At 44.7% G+C, this 11,482-nt stretch overlaps 1 protein-coding gene across 1 annotated transcript; it reads left to right on the plus strand.

Annotated features, from left to right (window-relative positions):
* Positions 1-390: 390 nt before the first annotated feature.
* Positions 391-3,969, plus strand: nol12 (nucleolar protein 12). The gene is made up of 6 exons (XM_083931838.1): positions 391-530; positions 1,947-2,052; positions 2,153-2,201; positions 2,295-2,440; positions 2,600-2,697; positions 3,519-3,969. Exons 1-6 carry the CDS (start codon positions 421-423, stop codon positions 3,694-3,696), a joined length of 687 nt encoding a protein of 228 aa, XP_083787964.1. The 5' UTR covers positions 391-420; the 3' UTR covers positions 3,697-3,969.
* The last annotated feature ends 7,513 nt before the right edge of the window (positions 3,970-11,482 follow it).

Raw genomic sequence — 11,482 nt, forward strand, 5'->3', positions numbered from 1 at the left:
AAGTCCAGTTGTTTTTGACTGAAACTGCTTTGGGGAGAACGATGACCTGGACAAATAAGAACATTCACAGGCTTAAAAATACACCATGTGACCTAATTGATGTGTTATATCCATTATCATGCATACTATATCAATAAGGTGCCCTGGTATTAAACCCATCACGCTAACGACATATAATAGAGTTTAAATTGATATAGCAGCAACAACATCACATATTTCAACACGGGTATTTGTTTTAGGTGAGATGTGATTATTAAAGTCACTGTACAGTCTGAGACAACATAATCATGTCCTAAATATTTATGTCGTGCGGAACTGTTTAAGGCATTCATGTACGTGTTTCGAGTCGGATGTATTTAAATGACGTGCTCCTCAAAACCAGAAGCCGGAAGTAGTGTGGTGTAAACTCACGTGCATAACATGAAACATACGAAAAAGCACAACAATGAGTCCAAAAAGGGTAAATTTAAGCCCGGATCCAAGAAAAGAGAAAACAAATGCATCGTAACGTTTGACGACAACGACAGACAGTAAGTTAATTAAGAACCGTGTTTTAACGTGTTAGCTAGAACTTAGCCAGCATCTTCAGCAGGCATTTACCTGTTAGCTGAGCTTTTTACCGATGTTCTGTAATATTATAAGTATTAGTATGAACATTGTGACATTAGCCATTATGTGTAGACAGAATAAATCCAAACAAGTGCAGATATGTTATAATATCGCCAGCTATAACAGTGTGTCAATTCCCAAAACTTTACCTTTTTAATACCAACAAAAGCTCAGTATGTCGAGTTATTCCCATTCTTACAGTGTGAAGTATTTCCACTATGAAAACTGTTTATTTCTTGATTTGTTTTTCAGTAACTTTACCTATAGCATAAACTCACTGACGTTAAAGGTTGAACATGGAGAATGAGCAGAACACCGCCATCTAGTGTCTCAACATCATAGTTGCAAAAACAAAGAATAATCCCAGCAGCCGGGTTGCCAGGTTTGTTGCTGAGTGTGCCAAGCGATCCGCCTGCTCCATGTCAAGTGATAAATCATACAGGGTAACCACTCATTTTGACAAAAGTTACCGTTAGCCATTCCAGCTAAGTAAACATGAAAGTAACCTTACCCATCAAGGAGAACCGTAGCCATGTGGGCGTGTGTTTGAATGGCGTTTCTCTCCTTTCTCTCAGTCCATGGAGTGAATGCTCGGCCCATAGTGACTCTGGTTGTTGCCCGTCTCCGCTCACTCAGCTGCTGGGACAAATTACGCCCCCTTCACTGAGGCTCCAAAGCAGCTGCAGGATTGGAAAACTCCATTTCACCCAGTGCCAGCCTACAGTAGCTGCACCCAACAACAGACAACCCTGGCAACCAGCAACGCCCAACGCTATTGGCTGCTACTATGTGAACAGAAAGGGACAGAACGTCATAGTCAAACCTGCAAAAAAAAAATTAAATATTAATTCAGACTAAATACATTTCTTTCATTTTTATGGAAAAACTTTGATTCTGTACCCCTCAAACTATAGCTTTCAACAAAGATTCTATATGTTCAACCTTTAATTTGAAATTTAAGTCAGTTTTCAATATAAAAAACGCAACAAGCCAAGTGTGATATGTTGCTGCTGATAAATGAATAGAAAACCTTTATTGTCATTGAACAGAAGAGCACTACCCCGAAGACACATGAAAATCATCATAAAGACAAATACAACTCAAGAAAATTCACAATTAGTATGTAAAATAAATAAATCCAATGTAGTTTTGCACGAGAAAAAGAGTCTGTATTACACTAGAATTAATGTTGCCGGTATGAATGTAATTATTACACAACAATGCATATAATTATTGCATAAAGATTGAGAAGGGTTGCTTGTATTCTGCTACACAAACCTGCAGAGACTTTAACACATGACTGGTTTCTTAAGTGCCTTCCTCTTCTGCTCTTGCAGGGAATATTTAACAGGTTTCCATAAACGAAAGGTTGAAAGGAGGAAAGCAGCCGTGGCAGAAATTCGGAAAAAGATCAAGGAAGAGCAGATCCGAGTCCGGGAAGAAGTAAGTGCAAAGTGACAGAGCGCGGATTAAAAATCTGTTTTGGTGTTCACATGTGAGGAAAGGATGTACTCATGACATGTTTGTGTCGGCTCTCTTTCAGAGGCACAAGGAATACATGAAGATGCTGAAGGAGAGGACAGACGCTCTCAGTGAGTTCAAAGTCTGTTGCTGCTTGTTTTACTGAATTGCATCACTCGAGAATCTGTGCTCATTTTTTCCCCTCACTTGATCTCATCTCTCAGAGGAGGACGACGATGATCTAGAAGACGCGATAACTGCTACAACAGAGGCTGTGCTGTACGATCACCCCAACCACACTGTCGTCGTGACAACCATCAGTGATCTTGACCTAACAGGGGCTCACCTGCTTGGACCCGCAGCAGAGCAGGTAAACATAAAAGCTTGGATTCATCCGAACAGACTACAGTGTGTGAAGTTGAAGTGTTGCTGTTTATGGTCGCTCTCAAAATAACTGATACTTTTCTTATTGAAGAAGGTCGATACTAGGCGATAAGACTTCTTAACACTGATTATCTTTGCTTTCAAGGTTAATGGGGAGTCCAAGGAGGAAGAAAGGGGGGAAGCAGCGAAGGAGCAAAAAAGAGCAATGCCACGGAAAGCTGGGAATCCAATCATGAACAAAAAGTATGCTGTTCCATTCATTTCTTCTTTTTTTGTATAATACACTTTTTCAGTAGAACCTCCTCCTGGCTGTTTCAACTCCATGTGTCGTTCCAAATTTGTTGCTGATGGTGCTCGGCTTCTTTTTTTAGACCCGGCGCAATTTTCATAAGATTGTGAGATTTTCTCTGTTGGAATTTGCGCTGATATGCAAACGTGACCTGGCTGAAGTAGCTGCGTTTGAGTTACGCTAGAAACACCAGTGTTGTGTCAACGTCTGTTCCGCCGTTTAAAAAATATCAATTCAATTCACTTTTTTTAAGAAGGGGGCAGTGCAATTTAATGAAACACATGATCACACATGGGTTGAAAATGCCAGAATTAGCCAAAAGGCTCATTTTCATGTGTAGTCCCCTGGCATTTTAAGTAAGGGGAAACGCATATTGGTGGGGAAACAGTCTTCGAAGCAGCACCGGCGTGCCATGTGCCAGGAGTCCGCCTGTGCTCTGAAACGTGTGCATTAGCATCGTTGCCTTGCGAGAGTGAAAGCACACGTTCATTAGTTGCAAATGGGTACTGTTCACCAAACACATGAGCACCTACAATGAAACACTGGAGATCACTTTGGGCTCTAAAAACTTTTTTATAGGCTAGATGTTTTTTATATAGAAATATTGATGAGAAATACCTGACAACACAGTTTGTCTGAGTGATGTTAAGTGAGCCCTACAATACAGTGGTGCACTCACTGCTGTCTTCAGATGTTTTGTCAGTTTGTCTGCCTGTCATCCTCCAGCCCCTCTCAGTCCAGTTGCATTTCTTTGTTTCTCTCCCTGCTGCCACAGGATCCGCTCCCTAAATACGTCACTCAGCACTTTCACCAGCAAGAAGAGGAAAGGGAAGCGGGAAGGCCGAGGAGGCCGTCAGACAGACAAGAGAGCCTCGGAGGGTAAAAAAAAAGGCAAGACCACCAAGTCGATGAGGCGCCGACAGACGGGGAAGAAGGTGCATCATAAGGAGTGAAAGAGTGTGGGAAAATATAATGTAGGGTAGGAAGTGTGAAGAGACTTCTTGGACTTGGGAGTATTTACACTCCTGTGTTTGAGCAGGACGTGTACGTGCTGAGAAGTTTGCAAAATGAACACCAGCTGATGTGAACGCTCAGTGTCTGTACTGAGCCAGACCATCTCTCATGACTTCGCTCAATATTTCCACTGTACCTGCCTCTTGATATCTTGTGCTCAAAATGTTTTTGTAGCATTATTCCTTTAAAAGTATCCAAACTGAACTGTATTTACCAACATTTTCATTAAATAAAAGAGCCATGTTGTTAACAAGTGACCCCTGTGATGCATCTCAAACTGTCAGTGTGCTCTGTGTGGAATTTTTTTTTCCTTGCTATTGTTTAATAGGAAACCTCACACTGTTGTCAACATCCTCTTAGGAACATCAGGAAATCAGCCCTTAGCTGTGTGTTTCCTCATAGCTCAGTATTACCTGTGTGTGTGTGTGTGTGGGGGGGGGGGGGTGTCTAAAGGAGAACCGCTTACTGTGTCTCTTACAGTGTATTCCTTATTTGAGAACCTTATACCACACAGCCAGTGGTTTGGATGTATGTTAAACCCCCACCTCACCAGTCTTTATTTATTTACGTTAACCTGAGCCAGCGTGTGCCAGCTGTCACTAGCATGAGCGTTTCAATTCGCTTTCTAAAGCCCATGATATTTAATACAACCGCTCAATGGAGGAACAGGCAGGCCACCGGCTCCATGTTGGCTCTAAGTCCGGCGTGTACTTCAGAGTCTGTGCTGTGTTAACTTGGAGCCAACATGGCCGTCGTGGATGCTTTAGTTTCACTCATTGTCAGAACAGCCAATCGGATTGATTTGAGGGTTTGGCAGCTCTGGAGGATAGAGAGCATGGGGAAGAGGAGGCATGTGCCTGATGGGGGTCTGATGGGCACTTTATCCACGGACTCTTAATGACTCAAAGTGGAGCTGACAGCGGGGGCCTCTTGTCAGGTATTTCTCATCAATATTTCTATATAAAAAACATATTTTCATTACCCTACGTTTCACTGTCTTAGTAGTTCACAGTGCATGTACCTTGTGTTTGGTAGAAATGCTACTCTGCGGGGAGCTTTAACAGTGTTCTGACTGGATTGTGTTTCATCTTCCTCTCGTGTGATTAGTTATTACCTCCCTTAACAGTTCCGCTTTAGATCTTCCATGAATCATGAAATAATAGATCCTCTTTAGTATTCACTGAGCCACTGCTCTGTGCTCACACTAATAATCTTGCCTTTTCCTATTGATCTTGTTGTGGGAGATGCTGTAAAAAAAATTGAATTCACTCATCAGCACAACTTTTTAAGTGACTGAAGTAAAGTGCAAGTTTTAACAGAAGTCTTCCACTTATACTCAAAGAAGTGTCATCTGTTATTACTGTTTGTTTTTTTTTTAGCAGTTTTTCAAGCCGTTATTAGATAGGACAGATAGGAAATGGGGTGAGAGAGAGGGGGAGACATCCAGCAAAGTCCTCTGCCTCAAGGACCCTCAGCCTCCTTACATGAGGCGACTGCTCTAACCACTCAGCCACTCGCCTCTTGTTATCACTGTTTGTTTTACATTTCATTCTGATGCTGCTCCTTCACCCCTCTGCTGTTGTCTCCCAGTTTTCTCTGGGGGATGCAATGATTGGGCAGGTTCCCCGTCTGGACTCACCATGCCTCTCTCCGGTGATGAGCCCATCTGCCCCAAGTTCCAGCCCAACATCTTTGACCCCTCCCGCTGCCACGACTGCCTGCGCCAGAGGCACCTGCACGCCGGCGCAGGGGAGAGTGCCCAGGCAGCACCGCAGCAGAAATCCACGGTAGAGACAGGAATTGGAGCTAAAACTGGGACTGACACTGGGATTGGATCAGGCAAAGGGGTGCTGTTAACACCGATCCAATCCCAGGCAGAGGAAAGAGACACCAGTGGCAAGGTAAGAAAAAAGAGAGGGCCAGAGAGGAGGAGGGAGGGAGATGAACAGAGCATCTAGGTAACAAGGTAGAGATGGGAACTAGAGTAGAATACGTGCTGAGTGATGGGATTAGCCGGAGCTGAAGAAAGGTGAGAGCATTAGAAGTCACAGGTGAAGTCAGCAACACTCCGAAGTCACAGAATGAGGTATTGCTTGACTCGCACTGAATGATGAGATGATGCACAAAGTTTTATGATATAATTTAGAAAAGAAAATAATCTGTTTAAGTAGAACAAAGAACTTGTCACTCGACCCAACTGTCAGGGTTTATGAGAAGTGCCTTCTGATTTAACACAGTCCACATATAAACACAGTTCACAAGCTCGTGTAAGAGTCTTTGTTGCCTGTGAGTAACTAAAGAAAAAGGTCAGAGAGGGAGAATGAGTGGCGACGAGAAGGTGCAGGATGGAAGCGACGGCTCCTATTATAAATTAACGTCGATGGATCACTTACTCCCTCTTGGGAATCACCTGTAATATTAGACAGAGGAGCAACGTACAGAAAGGATGAGCATGTTTCTGTACAGCATTAAAAGTCTACTTTTTTGTTTTTATCTTGCTTCCATGACACAACCATAGTTGTTTGCTTTCAGTCACATATTCCAGCACACAGTGGATCAGGAGCTGTACCAGTGTAGCTCCACTGTAGTAGCCCACCTGTAGTTTCCAAGAAGTTGCAGGGATGGATGCCAGTTTCTGACATTTACAGATAATAAGGGCCTTGTTTTTGGACACTTCTAAGACATCTCAAAACTTAGAGAAGGCTTTATGGCAAGAAAAAAATGATGATTTATTCATGAGGAAAGCCACGAGCCAGGTCAAGTTACAGAGGTGTAACAGCAGACTGAGCATGTGAGTGTGTGTCAGAGAGGACAGACACTTTCCAGCTAACCCTCTACTCAAGGAGATGGAGCTGGGCAGACAGTTCTAGGATTTTTTATGTATGTGCATTCCTACCCTGATAGCAGGGCAGTGTGTATATTCACTGAACCTTCCACTGGAGATACGGTCGTTGTTGAGAGCGACATTGGTGCCTCTGCCTTTGCTGCGGCGTTGTGATTGGCCCCCGTATTACCTTGTCCTCCTATCAGGAGGATTCTGACGATCTGTCGGTGGTGAGCAGCTACTGTGATGTCAATGGAGGCCGTCTGAGTTATGGGGAGAGCTCTCTGTGCATCCTGAGCCCGGACTGCGAGCTTTATATCTGTGACGGCGACGACGACGACAGCACTGACAGGTAGGTATACAGGAGGGTGACTTGAATGTGAAATACTTGTGTTTTAATGAGTTGGATTGTCACCACAGTACTGTATAAGACACACCAGTTCTGTTCACCATATTGTGTGCATGATGCACTTGCACGGTTACTCTACAAAATTCATGTTATACGGATTTAATTGTTCTCTCTCTTCCTTATTTTGCCTCTAACTTTTCTACCTTCCTCTCAATATCTCATCTTTCCATCCCTACTCTGGTCATTCTTCTCCCATCTCCTCTTTAATGTAGCTGTCGTGACCAGAGTGACTACCAAGAGTTCAGTGGCTCTGTCAGTGCAGAGGACGAATACCTGCCGATCCCTCGCCGTTCGACCAAGCACGGCATGACCCGGCACGACCCTCCATCCCATCGGCCCAACCCTCGGGCATGGATGGACGAAGCTCGGAGCAGAGACAATTTCGACCGTCAACCGGGTACGTTAAAGCTGACCTTTTATATTGTTACAACTGCTTCATTCATTTCCTGGCAGATGCATAAGAAAGAATGGGAAAAGAAGACAGAAGCATTGTAAGGAGAAATGTGGAAGCACAACCTGATCTCTTATTTGAAGTAGTTCTAAGTATGAGTCCTGCTCCCCAGTAGACAGAGCCTTCAGTAAACCTATGACTTACTGCACTTGACCAATTCATATCCAGTTACAGCTAAAGGTGTTCTTTACTTGGCAATACTGTTAGATGTTGCCAGCTGAGGTGTCCCGCAGCAATTATCAGTAAGACAATATAGCTCAGTTTGTGTCAGGAAACCTCTGGTTGTGGCTTAGAAGTTGATCTTTGATGTGTGCATCTCTTATTTCTGTCCCCCCCCCCTTCCTTCTTTCTATTTTTGTCACACCGTGTAATTTCTCTTTTCTTGCAGGGTTAAAAGAAAACAGAGAGAAGCGTGAAAGTGGGTACTTCTCCCTGGGGAGGGCAGCAGGTGCCCGCTCACTCCATGACAATAGCCCTCCTGCTCCTTTCCGCCATTTTGAGAGAGGACATCCTATCTTCAGCAGCAGAAGCATAGAGGCCAAAGACACCATCCCCTTTAGAAACCCTAATCTTGGTGTGGCCTCTGAAAGGCAGACGCCGGACGCTCTAAATGAAGACCTACCTGTGGAGATTCCACCTCCTGATCCTTATGAAATTGCAGTCGAAGTTGAGGCCCGAGTTGGCCCCCGCTCTCCGAGTCCTACTCCTTTTAAGATAGCAGAGTCGCTGGCCTCAACTGGCCGAAAAGGTTTCAGCAGTTCATATGGCAGGGCAAACCCTTCTTCTCATGTCTCTTCCTATCAACAGTCAGGATGCTTTAAGTCCTCAAGGCAAGGCTCAGCTCTGCAATCTCGCTCTTCTTCTCCCTCACGTGGAAACTTACCGTTCAGACGCAGTGAGTCCACTGCTTCCCTCAGCAGGCATAACTTTGATGGTGGAGGGTGGTGTCAAGGGACACAGCCAGGATCCAAAAACTCCTTGCAAGGCACACATGAGCGACGTCTGGAGTCAGGAACTCTGCCAAGAAACTTTAAATCATTTGCTGGTCCAGTCAAATCCCAGTCCAGCACAGTTTCTAATTTTAGGAGTGCCTTGAGGAAAACGGAAGTAAGTGGGTCTGTGAGTGGTCGGGGTCATGGCAGCAGAAGCTCCTCTCCTTTAAATAGGGGCTATAACTCTTCAGGCCAATTGTCTCTTCGCAAAACTGAAATCACCCGCAGTTCATCTCACGGGCGAGACAGTCGTACTTCATCTCCATCTAGGAGAACTTCTGACAGTGTGCGTGACAGTCAGAGATACTCACCGCCAAAGAAAAATTACAGCTCATCTAGTCAATTCCCCCTCCATAAATCTGAATCAATTATGTCTCTAAGTGGACGTAGTCACCATGGACGCTGTGGCTCCCCAATAAGAGAAGGCTATGATATTGAAAGCCAGGCTCTGCTACGTAGCCCAACAGCTAAGAACGAACTTAATGATCAAGAACATGGAAGCCCCACCGCATCTCCATCCAGACGAGGTTATGACACATGTCAGTCTATGCTCCGTAAGACTGAATCCAGCCCTGGAGGTGGCAGTCGAGGCCCTGATAGCCGTTGTTCCGCTCCTGAAAGGAGAGGTTATGAAACCCCTACTCAGTATCAGCTTAAGAAAACAGACACCAGTGGTTCCTCACGTGGCCGTAGTCGTGAAAGTCGTAACTCCTCCCCTTCCAGGAGAAGCTATGAAGCTCCTTCTCAGTCCCTGCTGCGCAAGTCTGACGTGAACAGTTCTGTCAGAAGTCCTGAAAGCAACAGTTTGTTGCCCTCAATGAAAAGCTACGATGTACCTGACCAGCGCTTAGTGCGGAAAACAGAAAATAGCAGCTCCCTTAACAGCAAGAATTACAGCAGCCGCAACTCCTCTCCCACTAGAAAAGGCAACAGTGACCCATCAGGCTACTCAATCCTCAGAAATGCCACTAACGGAGTTTCAAGCCATTCCTTCCAGAGAAAAAACACCTACCATGATTCGAAATCTGACTCCAAACGTTCACCGCGCCCCTCGCGGGAGTTAACTCATTCCCTTCGCAGCTCCTCATTATCCCGTACTGCCTCACCCTCCAGACAGACCACAAATGGCAGAAGACCAGCTTTTGTCACCTTGCAAACACCCAGGAGCCCCGGCAGCACCAGATCTGGGGTTGGTAGACATGGTCATGAGGATCGTTGCCCCTCCCCAAATGACAAGAAGGCCTACCACCGCACGAGGAGCCCTTCTCCTTCACCTCGGATTCAACTCTGGAGCCACACCTCCTCCCAGAGCTCCGTGGAGTCCTCAGAGTCAGGTCAACTATCAGTGGGGTCCACAGGGCGGAACAGGGAGGAATATGCCATGTTGGCTGATGTGCCGAAGGTCAAAATGAACCATCAGAGAGAAGGGCCGGGCCACATGGGGCAGCCTCAGAGCCAGCAGACTTCTCCGAGGCAGGCGCTCTTTAAACCAGCAAGGTCAGACCACAAAGATTGGAAGGAGTGGTGTTGGAATATTGAAACATATAGTGACATAGGCCAGTTACATGTATTTTCATGGTATTAGTGAAGATCGCTAAATCCTTGTGGTAAACCTAGTTGGTGTTGCTTCTTCCACATCGTCAGATTAAATAATGACACTGATGACCTGTTTGTGATTTTCAGCCACTCCCTGAGCAAGCATCCCTCCAGAGAGTGGGAAGATACAGGGGACACTGACAGAGACTGGCACTACAGTGGCAGTGGGTATCTATCTCGAGCTCACTCCTCTAGCTCATTGCCGGTAAGATGGTTGGGGTGAAAAAGTCGAGAGAGCTGAGTTTTTTACTTAGCTTTTTGATTAAGCCGTCTAAATCTATGCTTTATTAGATTAACACTGATAAAACTAAACATTACTGGGAGAATATTTCACTTTCCAAAACTGGTAATGCATAATTTATCCATATCTCTGATCTCACTAGCTAGCTAGCAGCACGAAAAAGCAATATCAACGTGATGTGCTATGCATAGAGAAGAAAGAATTATGATGTTGAATTTGCAAACATTTTGCAACAAACTATTCTAAATCTGGCCATATATGGACACGTCAGAATGTTGCGGTTTTAACTGGCTTCAATGTTGCCTCTGTGGCTGCTGGTAATGTAACCCCATAAAAGTCTAGTGTACGGGGCTATTTTCACCATTTTTATGTTTTTTTCTTTTCTTAATATGACGGCACAGAGGTCCGGGGCTATTTCCTAGGACTATAGCTTTGAATGCCTAGGTCTAACAATGTGCCTGCTTGTCAGAAAAATATGGCTCACCTTTGCAAGGGTAGCTTTGGGTGGAGATACTCAGGTGGGGAGGGCAGAACATTCTAATGAGTCTGCATGTGACCTAGTTTTCTCATCAGCAGCTCACAAAGGACTGTCTGGATTTTATTATTTCACAGTTTCTGGGCTGAGCACAAACTTAGCTTTTCATTATACGTCCCCTTTAAAGCCCTCCAGTGTATGCGTACTGCATTAAGCAACTTTTCCTCCCTGCACAATATAATCCACTGCAGTGGAATCTTTGGTTTTCACCTGCATAATGTGTTAATGCTTAACCACATCATCCACATACCATACACACCACATTAAGAAAAAAAGTCTGTTGATGTGAAACCCCAGAGGTGTCTATGTTTGCTCATTCGGATATCGATTCTCTTTATAACTACAAGCTGTCCCTTTCCAGAGGTCTGGCAGTCCCACAGCAGATGAGGGCAGTTCTTGGAGAGGTAACCAGCACAGATCAGAACAAATGCAGGTATGTGATACAGCCAGTGTGTTTACAGTAAATGTGTGTTAGCCTACTATGTGGAAACAACCTCTCTCCCACTGTACCATATGGAGGGCGAAGTCACTGTTGGTTTTCCTATCCCTTGTATTTGTAATGAACATAATAAACCCGTAGCACACACAGTTCACTGCAAGTTTATTGCCCTTCAGTCTATTTGAATATACGGTATCTTTCTGTTACATATTTACCAGACATGCTGTTAGCTTATCCA

Source organism: Echiichthys vipera (assembly GCF_963691815.1).
Source record: "Echiichthys vipera genome assembly, chromosome: 17".
Taxonomy (NCBI): Eukaryota; Metazoa; Chordata; class Actinopteri; order Perciformes; family Trachinidae; genus Echiichthys; species Echiichthys vipera.